Below are 24,615 nucleotides of genomic sequence, written 5' to 3' on the forward strand. Positions count from 1 at the left end.
GAAATGGCTTAAAGACCACCAAATACTGTGTATAAAAGAATCTCAGCAAACGTTTTTCAGTGATTACTTACTCTTATTATGTAGCATTCGTCTAAGTATTTTTGAAATGTGTTTCTATAGAAATCTAACCACAAACAGGAATAGTAATCATGTTTCCTTTGTTTTGTTTTTGTTAAAATTGCTGTAAATGGCCTATTATGTCATTGCTTTGCATTTTTGATTTCCTCCTCATCTTTCAGACCAAGCCACATTGGACCTGATGAAAACGCCGCGGTGTTCGCTGCCAGATGTGCCTGGTACAGAGGAGAGAATGGGACGCAGGAAACGAAGCCTGAATTCTCTAAACAAATGGAATAAGAGACATCTCTCCTGGAGGTAATGAGAAAAAAAGAAACACAACCATCACCCCAATGCAAGATCGTGCACAAGTTGCATCTGTGGAATACTGAATGCCAAAGTGTGAATTGTCATCAAGTCTTCTTTTTACAACTCGTTTTTTAGACCCGAAGAGCATCTCGCTGTTACTTGGCAACCACGCAATAAGCTTTAGTGTGTCTCCTGTGTGCATTTGGGTTGAGAATAATAGGCCAATCTGTACCCTGATGTTATCCAAATACAATATTTTATTGTGTTTGACCTTTTTTTTACTGTTATTTGAGCTTTTTTGAACATGTTCAAAGGACAAATGGTGCATTTTAGTGCGTGTTGTGTGTTAATTGTGTTGAAAAAATGTTGGAGGCTTTTTACTGCTTTTAGAGGAAATCACCTCCCATTGCTTTTAATTGCTTTGGTTTGCTTTCCACTCATTTCTACCATTTTTTTCCCTCTCCCATCCTTTGGCCGAACAGATTAACTCGCTCTTTCACAAAGCTGAAATGTAGTGTAAGAGGAAGTTATACATTAGGCATGCTGGAATAAAAATGAACCATAGTATACCTAAAGTATCCTTGCTTTGGCGATAAAAACCTTATTTATTGTTGGAAAAACAAGAAGCATGTGTAAAGTGATTTGTTTTGTTTTTTGTCTTTGGAGTGGGAAGAAAGCAGTTTACGTAGAGCATGATCGAATAATGTGGGTATGTTAAAAGCAGCTGGACCATCTGTCGCTGAGGCGGCTTAGTGTTAAGTACTAGAGGAGAAGGCAGTGAAACATATGGCCGCCCTGTGCTGATTTGTGCACGCTATCATGGGGGTTGATTCAACAAGGAGATGATTTAAGAGGACGCCTCAGTCGGAGCGTGTGTTGTTAGTTGAGTCGCACTGTAAAATGAACATTGTTGGTTCGTGTTGAACAATCCTGTATTTACTTATTAATGTTGCTCTGTGAGCCATAAAAGATAATGGCTGATGCCCGTTAGGAAACCATTCTTATTCCCTAGAACATTTTAAAATATAACTTTAGTGTGTAGCTGACCGTGTTCTTTACCTTAAGGGTACCTGTACAGGAAATGTATATGACAAAAAAGGTGTTTAATGTATTACCAAAAAACTAAATATGTGCACCTTTTTTTTTAAACAATTTTATAATGTCAGGCATAAACTATGGGGAGCCGCCATTTTTCATAAACATTAATTGATATATACATTAACCGTATTTTTCATAAATAAGGCGCACCGGACTATAAGGCGCACCGGTTTGTTATTATAATTATCATTAAGACGCATTAAGCGTATAAGTCAGTGATCCTCACTATTTTTTTCACAAGAGCCACATTGGCAGTGCAAAATCAAAAGGCGAGCCACTTTTACGACAACATACTAAGTCACCTTTGCAAATGTAAATTGGACATCCCACAAAAAAGAAATAACACGGCCAATATATTTTCATTTAAGACCAGATTTATTTTAATACTGGGATGAGCGGAAGCTGGCATGCATGCCCTTGACTTTATTCATGTTATATTTGTAGTTTGTTGTTGCAATCACAGTGAGGCATTCAAGATGAGCATGGGTCAGTCGGTTTCTCTGTTTCCTCTTGATAATGTTCATGGTCGAAAATGTTGACTCACAGGTGTATGTGCTCATGAAGAAAGACATCACTTTCTGTGCAAGTGGTTTCAAAGTGGGGAAGTCTGCTTCAGAAACCAAACTCCAGAAGTGGCCAACACCTGCTCTGAGTTCAACTTGGAGAATGTTATTTGTTTGCAGGTCAATTATTTCACTCTCCAGAGCAGCACGATTATCAGGGCAGAGCTGTGTGATGGTTGGCGTGAGGGAGGACACATCCACATGGAAGGGGTTTTCAATAAAATTGAAAATCTCCTTATGTTCAGTCACATCACTGAATCTGGATTCAAACTCACCCTTCAGCTCCTCCAAAACTTCAACAAATCTGCTGTAGCTGAAGTGCTGCTGCAGAGATGGGTCCCTTGTGGTTGTTGCTTTGAGTTTAGGGAAGTGGATGAGTTCTCTGTCAGGTATCCACAGAGAAGTTATTTTGTTTTCGAATGCTCTGACTGCCCTCAGCATGTCACTTGGAAGTTTGTCTCTCCCTTGGAGCTGCAAGTTGAGAGTGTTCAGGTGACAGGTAATGTCAGTAAGGAGGGCCAGCTGTATGATCCAGTTTGGGTCTTTCAGCTCTGGCTGGTGTTTCCCCTTGGTGTCCAAAAAACTGTTGATTTCAGGAAGGAGGCTCAGGAACCTCTCCAGCACCCTTCCACGGGACAACCATCTTACTTCACTGTGCAACACTAAATCACTGTACTCTGTGTCATAGTCCTGGATTAACTCTCTGAACTGTCTGTGGTGTAGTGCTCTTGAAACAATGTAATTGACCACATGCACAACCCTTTGCATCACATTTAGGAATTCACTGTTTCTGAGCTTTGACACCAGTGCCTCCTGATGGATGATGCAGTGGAAGCTGATGAAATTGCCGATTTCATCTCTTTTCTTCATGAGGCCAACAAGACCCTTCTCTTTGCCTCGCATGCTTGGAGCACCATCAGTCCACACACTTGCAAGTTTGGACCAGCTGAGATGATTTTCCTCAAAAAATACTACAAGCGCATTAAGAATATCCTCACCTCTTGTTTGGCCACAGAGTGGTAGTAAGCACAACATTTCCTCTTGAAAAGAGTTTTCTTTCGGGAACCTCACCCAAGTGCACTGCTGAGCAACGTCAGTCACGTCTGTGCTTTCGTCCACTGCGATGCTAAAACAAGGTGCAGCACGCAGATCAGCCAACAACTGGCCACGTATGTCCTTTCCGATGTCTTCCATTCGCCTCATTATTGTTGAATCAGAGAGCTGTAACCCTTTTAGTTGTTTAATGATGCCGTCCTTGTTGTCAAAGTCTGTGAAGAGTATTTCTGCTGAAGCCAAAAAACAGTCTTTCACTATTTCTGAGTCTGAGAAGGGTTTTTTAGCCCGCGCCAAAATCCACGCTATTTCATAAGACGCCTCTGTTAAACGCTCTGCAGTGGAAGTTGTCCGGTGGATAAGATTTTGTTGCTCACAAAGTGAAGCAGTGAGATGTGCTATTTTTTTCTTTCTTATTTCACTGCCAGACGGATAACTTTCATTGAATTGTGGATGCGCCGTTTTGAAATGGCGCTCCAAGTTGCTTCGTTTGAAACCGACACGGGTTTGTTTGCATATTAAGCACAGAGGGTTCATGCCATGCAGAACAAATAAGAATTCGTCTGTCCACTTATCTTGAAATTTTCTGTGCTCATCTTGTATGCTTCGTATTTTCCGTTTCTTGCTGGGTAACGTTACACCTGCCATTTGTCTGCTCGTCCCCTCTCCGGTGTCTTTGTGCTGATTTTTGTTTGCTGCTTCCTCAGACTCATTTTCCTCATCTGCTCCACTATTCGTTCCAACACTGTGTGTCTGTCTGTCTGGTGTTTGAGCTCGTTTCTGTCCCTTTTTTATTAAAAACCGGTCCATTTTGTGTTTTACGCTAGCTAGCGGAGCTTACTGCTGCCTTCATATGAAGTGGAAATGTCCAGCGCGTCGTGTTCAAGTGCTTTTGTTGTCATAGTGAAGTGAACCATAGCGGACCCAGTCTGTCCTGAACTGCTATTGGTTAAAATGTTTTAGACTGCTAGCTAGTATCTGCTCTCAGGAGTTAAAACCAAATAATAACAGTATTTTAATAAAACGACACTAAGTTTAAAATATGTTTGGTATTAACCATAATTACGATAGCACTTGAAGGCAGCATACGTTGCCTGCCTGCAGACGTGAGCCGCGGTCAAGTTTTGGCTGTGTTACCACGGCTACAGTGTGTCCCACTTTCATTCGCGCTTTCCGTGATTCAGCTGCGTGAAATCTATTACAACTTATCAAAGGCAAATGGGCATTGTGAAACTGTAAGCTACAATGCAAGCCGCCAATTATAGCGTAACGAGCCGCATGAGGCTCGCCAGCCGTGCAATGAGTAACTGTGGTATAAGTCAAACTTTATTCAACTCATTAACAATAACTCTCAACATTTTTCAGGTTTAACACATCAAATACAGAACAATACACTCACTTTTTCAGTTCAGTATGTTTAAGCACAGTACTGGTACATATCACTCCACGAGGCGTCTGACTACGGTAGCCCGAAAGCGCCAAAAATCCATCAAGCAGCGCAGCTTCATAGTTTACCAAAGTTGTACTAAAACATTTTGACGTATTAATTTCATGCATAAGGCGCACCTGATTGTAAGGCGCACTGTCGATTTTTGAGAAAATTAAAGGATTTTAAGTGTGCCTTGTAGTCCGAAAAATACGGTACACAGGTACCCTTTAAGGTCTAGGTCGTGGGACAAAACTAGCGCCACGTGTTACAGTTTCACTAGATGTCATGTTATCCTGATTGAAAATGAATTTAGAGCTTTATCTAAAGAGTAGGGCTGCCAACTTTGGTCGTTTTGTTGTCTAATTGGTCGATGTTGTCATGGTCGACCAAGATTTTCATTGGTCGACCAGCAACGGTATCAGTTTCAATACACTTATATAGGTGATCGGGATTAAATATCGAATATAATTTATTTAATGCCTAAACACAATTCTATGTCCAGCAACAGCTGTGTGTGTGAGTGAGTGCTGGCTGCAAAAAGGAACAAAAAAAAAAGCACGACACTTTGCTCTCTGCTAGACTGCTCTGATTGAAGCTGAGAGGGAACGAATTAAAACAGGCTTGAAGCACAAGCATCCATTATTGAATCAATTGTTTAGGCTTACCACTTAAACAAAAGTAAATATGTCATTTTTATGAGGAAAAAATGGGTTTTAATTGTCGGTTTCAGGTCGGGCTCTGATATAAATACCTAATGTCTGTCGGATCTGTAGGTTTCACTTTTGCTGGGTTCTGGTCAAAGCTTGAATAAGGTTCATATCATAAATGGTCTGTGTTTAAAAGCAAATCAGCTCCACAAAAAGCCAAAACATAATATTTGTCTCTCTTTTTCTCTCTCCTCATCCTCCTCTGCACCTGATCGTTCATTCATTTTTTTTGGTCGACTAATTACTACGTGTGCCATAGTCTTGGTCGACCAACCATTTCTTTTTACAGCCCTACTAAAGAATATTTTCAATGTGTTCTGATGAACAAGCGGTTCAAATTATTATCATATATATTATTAATAATATTTAAATATGAAAAGGCACTGGTACAGGAGACAAGTTTAGGTCAACAGGTGACGATTTTCCCTGGTGACACATCATGGCTGAAGCATTGCACCTACAATCACATGACTGTGTGGGATTTTGTGCATTTTGGATTTTTCACCAGTTTGCAGTAATTAATGGTTTCACTAATAATGTTTTGGGACCATATCACATATTTCCATGGTATTTTTCCCTTTTAATGGGGGGGACAAGGGTCTAGCAGTGTGGCTCGAGGACTCGCAACATAATCTCATGATTTCAGCGTTACCTCCTGCGTTCGTAAATCATCGATATAAGTTTAGTAGACAGTATAGTCATCTAAATAGGGAAAAACGATGAAATTGAAAAGCTTAAAGTGATACAGACGTGACGTGGAAATGGGTATACCTTGAAACGGAATTGGGGACATTTTGAAAAGGCAAAACGGAGGTCCTAGATTAGCATCATTGACTTCACTTTGATAAAGTGTGTCCTGTTATTGTAAAGCTTGGTTAAATGCAACGATTCGCAACACAGATTTCTCATTAGAGCTCTTCATTCTCTGCATTTTCACCATTTCACAACAATTTGCTCAATCAGCCTTACTGCAAAACCAAAGCACCCCCCCCCACACACACACACACACACACACACGTTGCTGTCAAAGCATCATACATGTGCAATAAAAATGAAACCTAGGAAGTCCTGACGTTAGTTAAAGAGTAGTATGTCAGCTTCTTCCATTATTGCAGGTCCATGGGCTGACTTTCAAAAGCTGCAAATGCTCAAGTAATGTGTTCCTTTTCAAAAAGGAGAGAAACCAGCAATAACCATCTTGGTAGAGCACATCTCAGTCATTACCTGAAGTCGTTTAGACTTCTTTTGTAGGAAATTTGTTGGCACAGCATTTGGTCGTTGTCTCCATTTATAACTTCTGGCTTCTGTCAGCTCATTTGGCAGCTGGGGTTGACTTGATGTCTCAAAAGACAGATGTGCAGGGACAGAGTACGGCTCCTTGAGGAAGTAGTGTATGTCCAGAAGCACTTCTTCACTTCTTATCTATAGGAAAGACTTACATCACTTCTCTTGTTAGTTGTTACTGTTCAGTGTTTTTTTTTTTAAATTGTCAGCAGATCTTGTGACTACAACTTCAGTTAAAAAAAAAATGGCTACATGCTCATACAGGTGAAAATATGTGATGCAACAATGGTGATTTTGGTGACAGCATTGAAGCATTGTGTGCTATGTTGCTCGAAAGTCGTCATAGTCAGGATTCCTAATAGGGATTGACCAATATTGAATTTTTAGGATCGATACCGATTTTTTTTCCATCAAATTGTTTAACAAGTAATAAAAACAGGTGATGTAGAACAAGAACAAGTAAAAAATGGAGTGAGAAATCTCATGAAATATTATGAAAGAGAACTGAAAAAAGCATTGACAAAAGTTGGCCTGACTTAAGATATATGTTATTTATTACAGGATTATTGAGTATAAAGATATATAATTATAGTATTAAACACAAAAAAAACATAAATAATAGTCCATTCCAACACACCCCAGAACATAAATTAGCAGAGGCAAATAATGTCATGTCAGATACGCATTAAGCAACGAACTGTTCAAGTTTCTGTTCTAAATTGCATTGACATTAACAAGAATAAATATTCAAAAAGTAGTAAACTGCTTCTCAAAGTTTTAAAAACTCTCCTTCTCAGCGCAGACTGAAAAGCAGAGAGGGAGGGAGAGAGAAACACACACACGCAAAACCTCCAGCCAGCTGCTCGTTAAATATAACAGCGACAACAACACGGAACCAGGGAACAACATCAGCTAAGTTAAACAGTTAAAAGATGCTTTGAAAGTTTTAAAACTTGCTGTTGGGGTTGAAGAGCTTCCTTCACGCTTTACTAGTGGGGGGAGGGACTCTGCACTCTGCAGTCTCTGTCTCCAGCAACACGGGACAGCCTGTGGCAGCCACACTGTATATAAAGCGGACACGTAAAACACGCAAAAAACAGCCGATTAAATCGGCTGGCCAATGAATTGGTCCATCACTAATTCCCAATATTTAAACCTTTAAATAGTTTCCATGTTCCATGAGTAAACAATTTGTGTGTGTATCAATCAACATATTAGTAACAAATTACCATATTAGTTTGCAACAACTTTTTGGTTACAATCTCTTTAAATTATTGAAATTACAAAAAAGTACGATATACCCTGGTGAAGGTCTATACACATATTTGGTTAAAAGCCAACCAGCCCTCATCTATACTCACTTATCCAGATTCGAGGTACCATAAACTGGATGCTATTGCAGCCCAGTTTATTTGTAAGTCCTTATTCATGTGATTAGAAATCTTGTTGTATTTAGTAATAGTCCTGTTTTAGTATACGCAGCAAAAGTCAACAACCTCCACAACAATACAACAAACAGGAGCACTCACGAGTTCATGCCTAGGTTACAAAAGCTGTGCATGTGCACTGCTTCAGTCACGATAGGTGTAAGACAGAAATAAACCTGCACTCCTTCCTCCCACAAGCGGTTAGATTTGCCTCCTGCTGCTGTTAAGGCCAAAGGTTTTCAGTCAACCACAACCTTTGCATTTTATTCTTTTTGTGCAGTTGGAATTGGTGCTTCTAATGCTGCTGTCTTTTCCAATGTTCAAATGTTGTTGTTTTTTAATGAACTCGTATTAAGGACACGTTACTTCATTTCACAATACACTAGCTGACTAGCAGAAGAATGGCTCTTCGCACAACACAATATTGGAACCTTCTTCCAAAGATTACTGAACTGGAGACTAAAATGCAAAGACTAGAAGTAAACATAGAGGTAAATGGACACTGTGGATGTGGGAATGAAACAACTGTGCCACTATTTGAAAGCAGCACGGAGGATGAAGCTAACTCCCTAGCAGCCGGCACAGACAAAGCTGTAAGAGCCAAGGAGGATCATGTTTGCAGAAAACACTTTTTGTTTCTCTCCACCTTGTCTGCACATGCTGTCGAAGGTAAACACTACATGTCGTGTACGACAACTATGCATGTTTTATTATTGCAATGTAACAAATACATTTTGTTAATTTTTCCAAGTACAGTTTTAAAAATCAGCACAGGGAATTTAACTCTGTAGACGGTGTGCAGAACAAAAAAACTAAACACAAGGCAGCAACAGTAATAATAATAATGATAGATATAAAGGATAAGATATAAATAAAGGATAGATAGAGGATAAGGATAAATAATTTCTTTTTTTTACTTTTATCTTTTAATTTATTTCCGAAGATAAAAATTTAAATATATATATATACATATATACAGTGCTTCAGGTGATAATGTATTAAGCATAATGATGGTAGCTGTGAACAGAGGGAGATAGCCTACCGCCATCAATCCAACTTTGTGTTTGAGTTACTGTTGTTCCCTAATATACCCATTCTCCCTCAGTTGTATTGAAAGTTATGAGAAGGCTGTGCCCTATTTTTATTTATTTTTTTACAAATCTTGTCTTTTTTTTTAACTAGGAGTAGTGAAAAGTAAACAAGACCAGACATTTGGGGCTTGTACTACAATGCTGGATTTCCTCTTATTGTGCTAACTTCCGCGATTTATTCCGCGTGTCCTGTACTACGACGCTGGTTAACTTCTTACTGGACTAAATCACCGTGGTAACTTAGGCTGAACAGCTAACCTGGTCGGGACCAGGTTTTGTTCTGGCTAGGATATGAGCGAGTAAAAAAGTCCTTCCTTCTGACCAATCAGTTCTCTTAGAAAATGACCTGCCCATTCTTGGAAGATCCTGATTGGTGCGTAAGTCTCTCTACAGTTTCTCCGTATTTGTGATTTGTCTGACGCTACAATCTCAACCCATTTCATTTCAGCGCGCATGTCACCTTAAGTTAATTTGTTTATATCCCGCTTTGTAGGAAAATAAAGTAATCAGTCATTTTCTGTTGGCAAATACTAACAAATCAAGTACCTGCATGTCAAGCCAGAGTCAAAGGTTTTATTTCAGCCCAGATCAATCTAATGTTAAAGCTGGGGTTTGTAGAATCATGAGGCGCTCTCCCCTCCCCCCTCCCCTCCTGAACGAAACTCTGCGTGCACGCGCCCATTGTGGAACTCTTTGCGACTGTTTTCTCCATAGAGACTAGTAACAAATGTAGGAAGTTTATCTTGTGTTATTGGAGAGTTGTTTTAGAGACATGAATGCATGTATCACTTGCTGCTGTGAGGACAGTAAGAGGGTCAGAGTCACAGCTGGTGCTCAAACACAAGCAGCCGATCTCAGCCGATCAGCAGCAGACACTCCGTTCACACTGCAGATGAATTGGGTCTGTTCTTTCCACCTTAGATCATTTTTAATAAGCTATATATTTATTCCATCTGTTCTCACAGACAAAACAGCTCATGGGATGCTGGTAGAAAGATCTCTGATTGGCTGAAGTCCAGCATCACACTCCTGTATTTCTAAATCTCATTTACAGAGCCGGGAGAAAGAGCAGAGATTAACTGTCAACCCAGAACACTTTGGACTACAATATGCAATACAATATAATAAGATGATTATGGATTTTTGACCAAATAAAACCAAAAAAAACGTACACACTGCAGCTTTAAGGAGAGCGGAACACACTAGACACATAGGCTAAAGCAAGACCTTAAAACAGAGGCTAATAGGCCTGAGGCAGGACAGAGGAAAGGAAATTGAAAGAAGATTTGGTTGGTGAGCAGGACATTGGGGCTCTGGGGGTTCGTGGGGAAAGCAGTTCGATAAACACAAACTTTGAGCTAATGGGAAGCTAGTGGAGATAGGTGGCAGGGGCTTCACACATTCATCTGAGCAAATAAAGTGACTCTACAAGATAAGCAGACGAGCTTTTAAAAATACAAGCGCTCAAAAATATTTTCTTGAACTTTATAGTCTAACCTTGTGTCCCTCATGAACATTGTCCTCCAAGGACTTAAGAAGTCGGTCTGAAAATAAAGTCCTATAAAAATCAATTGGCACCACTTTGGGGGATTGTAAATAACACTGACTTTATTTGGAAATGGCATACCAGACACGGATTGTGGTTTCAACAAAAGATTCAGAACCAAAATACACTTGCATATTGGTGAAAAACATGTTAGGTTTGGTAAACTTTTCTTTATTGTCATTTACAACTAAATGACTAACGAAAACCAACAGGTTGTCATTATTTGACAAATCATCCACACAGGATTGTCTTCATCACCACACTGCAATCTTTTGAAATTTGGTGAGAATTTTTGCTATCGAAAGTGTTGACCCATTCAGAACAAGTCTGACATTTGTGGGTGGAAATACAATTTTAAAGCTGTCAAAACTTTATAACTGACATTTAAACTGAAATGTGACAGTGAATGTCAAAGTTGTCATTCGGATGATACCAAAACTAGATCTGCTTGTAAAAAAGCAGGATTATAAAAACTAAACCTGACCAATTATAAGAGGTTTTATTAGACTGTAAAATAGGCATTAACACATTTCGTTGTTGGAGTCCAAAGTCATATTTAAGAGTATGTCATCATTTCTCTTTTTATTCTTTTTGGCAGCAGCTAAGATGCAACACTACTGCATTCAAAGGTTGTTCTCAACTCTTGGGGCAGGACCCAAAAGTGTGTCACTGGCATTTATTGGAATCTGTTGGATATCTAAATTTGATCAAAGCACAGCCTTTGATCAAAGCACAGCCTTCTTGAAATTAACTACTGGTTGTTTTTGCATTACTCTTCTATAATTTGCATTTTACATACTTTCTTCATTCTTAAAAAACTTTTTTTTTAATGTTTATTGCCTTTAAATTTATATTTATTCATCTATCTATAAAAGCAAAGACCGTCTGTGTGTGTGCGAATGTGTGTGTTTGTGGAGCAAATATCTCCCCGGCGCAGTATCTGATCAACCTGAAACTATGTCAACGGCTTCCAAATACCCCGAGTGTGTGTATCTGTAATTTTTGAGTAATTTGGTCATTTCAAAACCAATACAAAACCAATTTGAAATGACCAATTCACACTGTGGAACTCCTGTCAAACATTGTTGTAGAACACAGATGTCATCAACAGTGATATCACCTGGGTTCCAATCAGAATGTTCTAACTGATGAGTTTATGATAAACGCGGGTTAAACCGAACGGGACATAAGAGGAGCATTTGAGCTGCACTATCATGCTGAAATATCGACATGCAACGAAAGAGCGGAAACGTGAGGCAATGCGCCAAGCACATGATGCTGAGTCACCTTAAGTCCGGTAATCGCCTGGCACGCAACGCTGCGGTAAAAACTTTATACATCAACGCTTTTTTACTTTGCACCAGCAAATGTACCTGTTTATAACACTACGGAGTACAGAGTATGTACACCTTTGTACATCCAACCTTCAAACACATACTCATTTGGCCATAATTGACAACTCTACTTAAGCTCCCATATGAATACATACTTCCGGCGGGCACTGTACTAGTATTGGTTAAACAAACAACGTAAGTCATGCTGAATTGTTAAAAAGATTATATTCTTAATTATTTCAAATTCAAACTGCCTGAATTAACATGTTAAAAAGCTTAAAGGTATTGTGGAGGATGTTATTTTGGCTTCAAATTCTGGGTGGATCATCAAGACTATTGGTCCTCCTAATTGTCAATCATTCAGACGTAAGGCCGTTGTACGTGTTCGTCCTTAGCTAGTTTTTGCTTGCTGCGCATGCACACTTTCAAGTGTTTTAAAGAGGGCAAATCACTGACTGGAAACGAACTCAGAAGAGGATCTTAGTGATATGCTTTTGATTCAGCTTTGACAATAATCAACCTACCTAGTAATTATTAGCAGAGAAATTTATCCTAATGTTAGTTATAATTAGTGATGCAAGCCGTGGCACAAGTCACACACCAGACTCGTGCACGCTCGCTTGCACATCTTTAGTCGTTCCCTCTTGGGAGCAGGTAGAGTGTTGCGCATGTGCATTTTTTCAAAAAGTGGAGAGGGCGTTTCTTTTCTAAACTGCGGGAAAATCCTCCTCTATATCTTTAAAGGGGCCATTCTGTATGTAGAATTTGCAAGCAATTTCTGCCACCACCAGGAGGCAATACACCTTTGAGGCGTCTAGTCTGCCAGAAATTAAAAAGAAGAAGAATAATCCTCCACTCTCAAGCACTCAAGGCGTCAACGGGACAAATACAAGTGAATAGTCATTTCAGAAGTTGACATCTTCAAATATTTCACTTCCAAGTGAACCAGTAAGTAACCCTGCTCCCAGCAGAGGCTGATAACAATGAGCTCACGCCCGAGATGGCCTAGTTCAGGGACTGCTCTGCTGTAAATAGGCTTATACTCACGCAACCAGTGGAAAAAAGGTACTACAGGTTGGCCAGGCCAGCAATATTCATTCTTGTATATATTACTACAGTATGTACTAAAATCTCATATGGCATGACAGCTAAGGACATGTTTCCTAACACTCAAATTTTGATTTTAGGTGTTTCAGACATATTTAAAAGTTAAAAATTCACAATAATTCTACATATGGTCCCTTTAAGGAGAAAATAGTAATAAAAAATTGGGTCTCCTCAATTCCCTGCTATTTGTTTTAACACTTCTCTAAGAGTTAAAGGGTTACAGTTGTAATTAACCAAAGAAGCAAAGAGGTTTTGATATGTCTTAAAAATACTGTGGTTGCATTAATTTGGGGTTTGCATATTTGTTTCCCAGTTGCATGAATTAACTGGCTTTTAGCACCAGTGTAATTTCTCATTTAAAAAAATAAATAAATAAATAAACCTAATCCTGCCTCGAAGCCCAGTACTAATGGTTCAAGCTGAGGGTTGATGAATCTCTTTTATCGGCTTCTTTTCCAGCAGATTATTGGTACACTTTGACATGAGATGAACCTGCTTCCACTTGATTGAGATTTGAGTTAAACCTCGTTTGCACACACCAGTTTTAGCAGCATTAAATGAAAGAGAAGAGAATAAGGTGAGTGGAAAGCCTTGAATCACTTAATAGAACAGTTAACCTGTGTGTTTTCATGATACGTTGTCTAAAGACTTTTTCCCTTTGGCGATGCTTTGTTGAAAAGATCCAACACCTTTAGTGGGTTTTAGTCAGAGATAGAGACATGTTGGTGCTGAGCAGGGGTCTAGAATATGAGTGGAGCTGTGAGGCTTGTGAGCCGCTCACACGGTCTCAGATGATCTGGAACCGTCACTTGGCAGCAATTCAACATCCTCCTGCAGTCAACATCTGCCTCAGTGGTTTAGCATGCTCACCTCTTAAAAGACCAGCTGTTTTATGACTGAGACATTTTAGGATTATTCTCATAGCTTTCTCCCTTTTTTCTTTTTTGTTACTCTGCGTTTTTTTTAACTGCTGCCAATATGCATATGCCAATCTTCCTCCTTTCACTGCCTCCAGCTTTTTCCCTTTCAGCTCTCCGAAATAGGGTCACGTCTCTTTTCACTCTAGTAAGTCACCTTTCTGCTAGCGGCTTTAACATTTGTATAGTAGCTAACATGAGTCAAGATATATGGAAATTTTAATTCGATACATAAATGTACAACTTTTGTCCTTTAGACTTTATTTCACGCCATAAAACCCAAGTCTTAGGATTTAATATGGTCTAATCATTCAAATAATGTTGCTAAAGAAGTGTATTCTCAACCATTATTTTGACAGGTTGTTTCGTTTACTGTGTAAGTCATTTGTCGTCTTCCTCTTTTTCAAGGTTGGCTTGTTTCGTTTAGAATCATTTTAGCATCTATGGTAACTAGGGTTGGGGTCAATTATATTTTTCAGTTACAATTATCTTTTCAATTATCCATTATCAATCACGATTACAATGACCAGCATTTTTTTCCAATTACAATTCAATTACAATAATTTTTTTATCCCCAGAAACTCAATTACAATTGCGTTCTCAATTACTAAAGTTTAATTAAAATGAATCACAATTACTGAGCCTGAAATAAATGACCTAATAAAAGTTAATCTTCCTCTTGTGTTAGCTTTCTGTTAGCATCTCTTATGATAACGGGTCCTGAATCAGCTGTAAAATACATTAAAAACAAATATCTATCCTTAATTTATTTGATTACTTTGTTAGGCTTCCTAATCAATGAAAATATACATTGAAATAGTTTTGATGGGGGCCTTTTTTGTGTCAGTATATCCCTCAGTTTCTTTTTTTTTTAAATGGTAAAATGTGGGAAAGCCTGACATGGAACATATTTTAATAATTACATATACGTATGCGTAGAACTGTAACATGGTTCATAATTGACAATTTTTTGAGAATTTTCTTGGCAAATCCAAAATCAATTGTCTGAACTCAATTACATTTTAATTACGATTACGACAGCAACAGATTTTTAAAATTACAATTACAGTTATGCCATAACTGTAATTTCTTATCAATTATGCAATTACAATTATAATTGACCCCACCCCTGATGCTAACCTTGTAAATGTTTCTGATGTTTTATCCTTGACCAGTTTATTGGATACACACATTTTGTCCTAGTATAATTTTACATAATGTTCAGACTTTAGAAAAGACAACAATCCAACCAATAATAGACCAACCCTCACTAACCACACACGCTTGCTTTGTATCATTGAAGCACATTATAATAATGAATATAATAACTTGGCAAGGGGTGTGGTAAAGATCTTGAGGTAGGAGAAGTGGCCATGTGACATTATAGTGAGCACTAAATAATGAGTTAAATGTAGTTCAGGAACTGGCGCCCTGTCCAGGGTGTACCCCCGCCTAATGCCCATTGAAAGCTGGAGATAATGGATGTATGGGTGTAGTTCAGGATCCATAAAGACATGATTGCAATTATATTCAGTGCACCTATCCCAATATAGTGTAAATCATCTGAACTAAGCATATCAAATGTAAAATAAATAACAGTAGTTAACTCTATTTACCCTATTTAGCATGTATGGTACTATTTTGGGAAGTTTAACAACCAGTAAAGTCAACTAAACAAAAGAAAGATGATGGAAATGAAACAAAAACAGAAAAATTTAAAGTGACAGACGTGGCACGGGAATGGGTATGGTTAATTATTATTATAATGTGAACAGGTTAGTAAAGGCACCCTTTAGGTTAGAAATGACATCTCGCATCATGATGATATTTTACATTTTCTGAGCTTTAGAGTATTTTTTTTTTTCCGTATAAATGAAACCACTTAAAAATAAACTAATACTATTCAAGGTGAATATTGTATCTGTGACCTCACCTTCTGAGTAATTTATTTCACTATCAAGGACATGCATTCATTTCAGTGGCTATGAATGAACTGTGTTAGAAGGCTACGTATGTGTTTTTTTTCAGCCACTTGAGCCGCACTTGGCAATAGCGCTCTGTTGTACTTTTTATATCCTCTTATTGATTCAAAGCTTGTCAAGCAAATATGATTTCAAAGCTTTCTTACAACCTACAGTCAAGAAGACACTAAGGTTTGACATATCTGTTCACCTGAGAACAAGAATATGCTACTTTGAAGGACATAAATGATGGACGATTTGATGTGATCAACAATGCTTTCATTATTTAAACAGAGAACCCTGTACGTGAGTCAACATTTGGATTTTTGTGTCAGTTTCAATTAAAAGCTTGAACAAAATCTGAGCTTGAGGCTTCTTCCACTATCGTCACAATTTAAAAAAGTCTATATACTCTCGTTAAATCTCGGTAAACGAGGAGGTATTTATCCCTGAAATTAAAATGTACTCTTTAAATGCATACATTAAATGCTTATGCATATACACTGTTCAGCTGTCCGCCCTAAACAGCTCCACTTCCTCCTACTGCCTCTGCCAATCTCCCAGAAGCCAAGCCTCTACTTTTCTGCATGCGCATCCTTTACATAACAAGATTGCATTGGGTCGCATTAATATAGGTCTATGGGTCGGGTAAGAGCCAAAATCATATTTACCTGTTTGATGTTGTGACGTGCAGCCTTGTTTTCGTGCACAGTTCCGCATTCACTTGGATTGACAGACTCCGCTACTGAAAGTTGAAGCCAATTGGCTGAGCGATCATGACGCCCGTTTCCATTTGTATAGGGGCCTATAGGACGAAGGATTGATAAATATGAATGACCACTGGCAGTAGACCATAGTGGAAGACTAGTTAGGTATTTTTTCACATTTCAAAAGAATGATACATAAACAGATTTCTCAGGAACTCTGGATATCAGCTTTAAGTAATGGCAAAAAATCCCACGTGCTCATGGAAATCATGCAATGCCCAGATTTAAACCCATGCTTCCTAGCTACCAGCTAGCATTGCTGAGGGCCCTTTCATTTATCCTTTGTTCTAGTTTGGAGTTCTTTTTGGGAATTTCAAACCATATAACCACAAGAGCGGAAGAAGAGAAGAAAGTCAGACTTTTGTCCAACTGTAATGCTGCGTTTTTTACACTGGATGCGTCACAAAATGTCTGTACGTCCAGATTACATACAGAGTCAATGGATAGATGCAGCCCAGATGCGAAATCTTTTTTGTGCGTCGGTGCGGTCCGATCCGCACGTCAAGAGCGTTGGCCATGCGAGCACGCTCCCGATTTTATATCCTCACATGCACAAGAGTTGAAAATATTGAACTCCTGCAACTGTTTCGCATGACGAAAGCCAATCAGAGTCTTTGTTGACAATGAAATCAGGCCGTCAACATGGACACCGGTCTGTTCACCCACTCAACCATGGAGTAGAAGCTGTGTGTGACCACCTGGAGCTGTATGACACGGCCTTTATAGGAAGGACTAGGAAGAGTTTGGCTTGGAGGAGACTCAGTGAGGAGGTGGTAGTAGCAGGTAATAGTTCTCTCTGTAGTTTTCATCTTTGAAAGTCGGCACTGAGCTAGGATAGCATTAGCAGCTAATCACACCGGCTTTTTTCACTGGTGGTTTATGTTTATTAGAGGAGAAAAAGGAGCGCAGCTCCTCGCTTCAGCAGGCAGTGAAATTCACCAAGTTGGATGTGTCGCTGGTGGGCGGTGCTTCACTTCAGACCTGCGTCTGAAGTGATTGTGGAAATTATTTGATCCTGCGGACCCTGCGGTACGTTTTGTGCAGCAGATGCGTCCGGTGCCGCAGAAGACACAGTCGGTGTGAACGCAGCATTAGACGATGTGAAACGAATCATGTAAAACCTTATAAACACATCATATATATACATAGGTGTTACATATTAAAAAGATAGATGTAACTAAAGCAGAAAAAGTTAAACTTATTCCTGCTTGTCTTTTTTCTCCTCCCCATCCCACTTGTTCACCAGCCAAAGCTTGTGAAAACATCTCCGACCTGCTCAGTGGTACCATTCAAGTCTTTGATGTTGGCATTTATTTATGTAGGTGGTGTATTTGAGTCATGTCGAAGTGTCTGATGGTATTTTTTTGGAAGTCTATCATGCACACCCTGCAGCATGGTTGCTCATATACAGCTTTTCAGCTGCTAAACCATTGATGACTCCCACTCAGTTCAAAATCTCTTGTATGAAAACTTTTTTGTTCTCCAAACTCTGCCCCTTCCTTATGAACCTGTCACCACCTAACTGCTCATGAGTCTTGGTTGGAAAAATTCTGGAAAATAAACATAATATCACATTATTCAGGATTTTAGATTCATTTTCAAAGGTCATTTGTCACGTAGGGCAGATAGGCCATCCAACCGGTACTTCTGCAAGTCTAGATTTTGTTAGAAAACCCAACAATAAATCACTGATGAAAAAGGTGAACCATTCAGTTAGCAGTAAGTATATAATATGTGTACGTGTAGATGTTTGATCATTTTTACCTTGGCAGCTCACCAAGAAGATGTTTGTTTTACCATTAAAAATCTACCAAAGTGTATCAATATCTAGTTATATACAGTAGGTGTCGACGCACTCACTTCAACTCTGTTGTGTGTCTGCAGTCACGAAGAATTTAATCCATTTATTTGTGTTTTCCTGACATTTTGGCTAAATAAAAATACAATTATTTTAACATACAGTATGTTCTGACGTCCACATGAATGTGATGTGAAAAAGATTATAAGATAAGTAGGGAAGTTAACTATATTGATCATTAGAAATTAAATTAATTACTAGAATCAATTCATTAACTGACGTTTTGGCTCATGACATAAAGAAAATGCATTATTTGCTGGTGACAGCGTGTAAACTAGAGCCGACAAGGTTTTCTCAGATACATAATCAACAAATTTAAACTGAAAAATTTCCCTCGAATTTCAAAATTATAAATGAATCTCTTCTAAAATTCTCTTTATAAGAAATAAAAAAAAAGCTGATTATATTGTAATGTATGCACACACAAAAAACTGTAAAAATGTGTTTATTTTTCCCATCTATTTGTGTCGTGTATTTCAGTGTTTCTCAAATGGGGGTACTTACCTCTAGGGCAGGGGTCTGCAACCTTTACTTTCAAAGGAGCCATTTTGCCTAATGTTACCTGGATTGAAGTCCTTAAGGAGCCAAAAAAATATATTCACAATAAAGACAATATTGCGTATAAAAGTCTATACAGTTCAAATTATATCGAATAATTTTGTGCATATAATATTTTTCTGAGTTAATGTATTGGAAGTGCTATAAAAAATAACTTCAATTTGATTACGCATGATCATGTTGGTCAACATATGCTAAGTGATCATTTCTTGCAATATATCAAGCATGCATATTAAACTAAATTAACTAAATGAAAAAATATTTCTCCCCACAAATAAAGTCTCTGTTTTCTTCCAGAATAATATTTTTGTTAATTATCTTACCAAGGATTTAAAACTTAAGGTTAGCCACAGGTGCAAGGAAAGTTGATGTCAGTAGAGGTTTCAGGAGGTGAAGTAGGGAGGTGGCAGAGTTATTGCACAATGTAATTTATTTTTAGCTTGAGAAATTGTTTTATCATAATTTTATTTGAAGTTGATGTCATTAATCATCAATACCCTCTGAAAGAAATAACAATTGATTATTATTAGTTTATTTTATTTTTTTAAGTTATAGGGAGCCATTGTAAATTGGTCAAAGAGCCACATGAGGCTCCATGAGCCACAGGTTGCAGACCCCTGCTCTAGAGGTACGCGATGGCACTACAGGGGGTACTTGAGAGAGAGAGAGAGAGAGAGAGAGATAAAAAATATCAAATGAAAGCAAATATAGGGTTTTATCATGTTTGTTTTTAGTTAAAAATGATAATCACACTGAATATTACCAGCAACACACAAAACAACAGCAAAAACACATTAAATAAAAGAAAAATACACTGACTAACAAAAAAAAAACAGACAAACTACAGCAAAATACACAAAATGACACCACACATACACACACACACACTAAGACAGAAAAATACCTACTATTACCATTACAGCAAATGAGCGAAAAACACACGAGATCACACCAAAATGCACAAAAATAACAGAGAAACATACAAAACAATGATAGAATGATCAGAAGATGTAGTGAAAATACAAAGGTCAGTCTTGGTCCCACACGAGGAGGGAGATGACAGGTAATGATCAAAACTAGGAGGCACTATATACTGCTTCATTGAACTTATTTACGAAATGAGATTCTTTAAAATGTGTGTCATCATCACTCATTCATTCCATCATTATGCTTTATAGTTGTTTTTTCATAGAATTCTGAGCAAAATGTAGTGGTCGGTGGTACTTGTATTTAAAAGTAAAAAAAAAAAAAGGGTACTTGCGTCAAAACGTTTGAGAACCATTGGTCTATTTTATTCATACAAATGATGAAGCAAATAAGATATCATTAAAGGTATTCATCAAAGTCAAACTAAACAAAGTGCATTAGTTCGGAGGTGCTCCAACACTGGGTCTGTACGAGGCAATGGACCATTTAATACTTGGCTGCGCCCACGCCAAAACCCTCGGCCAATGCAAAAAAAAAGAAAAAGAAAAATACACTTTGGCACACGGATCAACCACAGGTGCATTGCGGAGGTGCATCGCTTTCACACACAGCTGCTGCGGACTCTCAGTCAACAGGCAGTTCAGTTGGTGTGCCAGTGGCAAGCTGGTAGGTGTTAATGTCAAGCCCTACTACTCTAATCAAGAAGCTCCAAGTTTTCCACTCAAAGCGTTGACCCTAAAGAAGTATCCTGAAATGTAACTTGTAATTGCCTTTAAAAAGTTTTATTGATGACATCAGCAAGGAGAATAACAAGCTAGGGCACGAGAAAACGGCAATAGTCCTAATTACCCATTATTGCCAAAGGGTCGTAATCTGAATCCCCCTCCCCTCCAAGGCAGCCCAAACCCTCAACCATAGCAACCACAACCAAAGCCAGCAGCAGCCCCTGAAGCAGAAAGCAGCTCCTGAGCAAATCCAATTAAAAGTTCAAAATCTATATAATTCATAGTTAGATTTGTAAAATAGATTTGTTATAATTTATTTTAAATCTGATGAATATGAAAGTAAATAAATGAAAGGCTGGTTTTGTGGTTGTTTTGGGGTTTGCAATGTTCAGTAAACATCTATCAACTGTGTTCCAAGGAATGAAAAAGGCTAACTGCTAACACGAATATTTTGAGGTATAGACTGTGCGCTTTAAGTAAACATACCAGTGTTTCGTTAATAATTTCTGTCATAGTTGTCTTTCTTTAACTTGTTTTTTTCACCTGAATAATGACATCCTTAGTGAATGCAAATGAAGGCTGACTGATTTTTAGGTAGGGGTAGTTAGTGTAAAGCCAGGGGAAATGATGTCAACGTAATTAATTAGAAATAACATTTGTCAAAGTGATTTTATTCTCTACAGATGAAGTAGACTCAAAAATGTTTTTTTTTAATTTAGTTGATTAAAACCAGAATACAATAGAATTATTATTAATAACATAAGAATGCCCGTCAGACGTCAACTGAAGAGAAACTTGTTGAAATATTAACACTTGATCAAACAAGATACATGGAGCATTAAGGTTTTATTTTATTTTTTTCATGTTGGTTGTGTTATCCATGGGTGATGGCAGCTTAGTAGAGCAAGAGTATCACATACTTGTTTGTGTCTCCTTTGACACCATCTGTCACACCACTCTTCTGAATAGATTATCCTCTATCTCCATAACTTACTCCACTTGACTAGTTTAATCTCAAAGGCTGGACCCTGTCAGTGCATTTACATGCACACAGCTATCGAGCTATGCTCAAGAGTCAGTTGAGGACCTCTCGTTTTATCTGAGTTTAAACGTGCAGGAGATAAAACCAAACTCTGTCTGTCTTCGCCTCAATAGGGGGCGCTGAATCCTTTACAAAACAGTGCGAATTGACAAAGTTCCAGTTGAGCTGAAGAGGAAAGAATTTTATTTTTGTATTACTTTTCTCACATGGATACATTTTTTAGATGTTAAGCTCCTTTAGCTGTAGCAGCATGAAATTGATCTATAAATACATCTTATGCTTCTTGCTAGACATCAACCTCTTTATTCTTGTTAGAAAATAACTGGTGCAGAACATATCCGATTCCTATCGAGCTAACGCGTCTGTGCATTATTGGCTTGACTGTCAATCCCATTATCTAAGTGTAATTATTGAGCAAAACGGTTTACAAAAATCCAACTAAGTCATTTACTTTGTTTTCTCAAGCTTCATATAAACCCAATGAGTGTGTTCACTTTAAACCTTTGACAATCATGTTCTTCCTTCTCACTTCAGTTGTGCCCCAGGTATCTGTATCTGTCACCTTCTGATTATCATTTATTTCCAATTACACATAATCGTTTTACTTTAGTGGTGGAATACTTCCCTTTTCATGAGATAAACTTTACCCTTACCCCCAGACCACTGTTATCGATGTTCAGACTAGCTTCTTGCCAGGACCATTGCAACCAGCCACAGGAGGCGCCACACCTTCTTCGTGTTCAGGGCTCTCGCCAGCGCTGTTGAGCGTAAGGGCCCCCGACGTTGTAATTTTGCTCCCCTATGCAGCGAAGGCACCCCCTACGCTTTGTTTTCAGCAGCGTATGGGGGAGTTTCTGTTGTTTTTTTCCTTTTTTAATTGTACCGTCAATAATTGTTGCACACTTGGACACAAAAGGGACCTCCAGGAGTGCACGGGTTGTTTTAACTCTCTTTTTAATCTGCATAACCGAGAAACATATTAATCAGTCGCACCATCCATTTAATACAGGCGATTTGCTCGAACGCTCCCGTCTTTGTCTGAGGACCCCTGCAGCCCTCTAGCTGCCCCTGATGCTGCCTGTGTGCTTCCTCTGTTTTCATAACCATAATCGCTATCCACATATGTAAGCTCCGAGGAGTGCGGACAGTCTGGACTCCGCTGTGTGTGGAGGTTGAACCGTATTAAGCTTGAATGTTACTATTGCGCTGACTTCTCCACGTAGTTGGTGTCACACAAAACACTGCTCGGCATTGTATCAACCTGCATTCAACAGTGTGCTTCAACCGAGACGTAACATGATCGCAATGGATCATTCTACATGCACGCACACAGATGTGAATGCAGGTTTAAACGTGTTCGGGCTTAAAGTGGCATCGGCTTTATTCGGGTAACGCGGGGTCAGGCCGTGTTCTGGGACCGGGTAAGGTCTTAAAGTTTTACTGTGTGCATCCTCCGCTTTGTAACCCTTATTCACCGTCCAATACAAACAGTGTGCTTCATAATCTAAACAAAGACAATCAACTAAATAAAATAGCAGAAAAATATAAAATTAGTGCGTGTCCATAACAGTCCCATTATTACTCCGGGTATAATATATATATAAGATGTTATTTCTTGTCTATACAGTGTGAGTGAGTACCTATACCAGGCAATGGTAATTACATTCATCATGACCATTCACCAATTCATTTGATTTGATTTAATTTACATTAATGTTATTTCTAACATGAAAACAACAGCAGTATAAATGCCACAATGAAAATGATAAAAATAATAAAAGTAATTTGGCAAAAAATTAAACAAAGCAAAATGAGAATAATTGGTTACAAAATCCTGCAAGCGACGCCTGTACATGTTCGAAGAGGAGTAGGAGGAAGTATAAACTCAGATGATCCTACCCCATGTAATAACAAATAACTTGGCTTTAAAGTAAGGCAGTAACACAGATAAAAAAAAAAAACACTTTAGCTTTACTTCACTAAATTTAGTCCTCAAATAGAGCTCGCACACCATGCTATATCCCTATGCTGTGAAAAATTCTTGGTGAGAACCCTAATGTTTATTGTAATGGTGGAGCCTATTCTGTCTTACTCAGCATGACATGCAGGCTACACCCTAAACATATTACTAGTCCACTTTATATTCATCACACAGGGACAACGAAGTGCATACATTAGGACTGGGCGATATAAACCAAAACTCATCTCAGTTCTTCTCAAAATGATGATATACGATATAAACCTTGATCATTTTAATTCAAATAAAGTCTGACCAGAAAGACAATTCTGGGGTAAATTTGTTGATGCAAAATGCCACAGAGGCACATTTATTAACAGACAGCTGCACAATATGTGTCGTTTTTGTCTTTTTTTCCTACAAGGGACAGCATGTGTGAGTGAGTTCTGTAGTGTGGATTGTTTAGGGGAAGGTCTGGGTTAGAACGCTTAGTCTTAATGTGCTTTTCATGCTTTTCTAAGAAGTAGCAAAAGCAGCCACTCCTAAAACAAATATTTTGATGCAAAATAAGCTGTATAAAAAAATAACTATCGACGTAGGCAAAATCGTCATTTTTGATATCTCTAAAATAGCAAACTTGATGTATCTTGACTCTCGATATATCTCTCAGCCCTAGCGTACATCATCAATTTTATGGTTTCGAACTGGGAGAGAGGCTGGAATTCATCAGTAAAGCCTACAACAAGAATTCAAAAAGACGAGCGTGAATTGAAGGCAGCATCGTTAATCAATCAATCAATCAATCAATCTTTATTTGTATAGCGCCAAATCATAACCAATGGTATCTCAAGGCACTTTACAGTAGAGCAGTCTTAAGGACGGACTCTTCATTTTATGG

At 38.4% G+C, this 24,615-nt stretch overlaps 1 protein-coding gene across 2 annotated transcripts in view; it reads left to right on the top strand.

Moving 5' to 3' along the window:
* Nucleotides 1-24,615, top strand: part of mmp17a (matrix metallopeptidase 17a) — a 142,599-nt gene that overhangs the window by 81,526 nt on the left and 36,458 nt on the right. For both annotated transcript variants that reach the window (XM_028462727.1, XM_028462728.1), the window contains exon 3: nt 240-375. In XM_028462727.1, the coding sequence (XP_028318528.1) occupies nt 240-375 (136 nt within the window). The remainder of the gene's footprint in view (nt 1-239; nt 376-24,615) is intronic.

This window comes from Gouania willdenowi, chromosome 12 (assembly GCF_900634775.1).
Source record: "Gouania willdenowi chromosome 12, fGouWil2.1, whole genome shotgun sequence".
NCBI classification, from domain to species: domain Eukaryota; kingdom Metazoa; phylum Chordata; class Actinopteri; order Blenniiformes; family Gobiesocidae; genus Gouania; species Gouania willdenowi.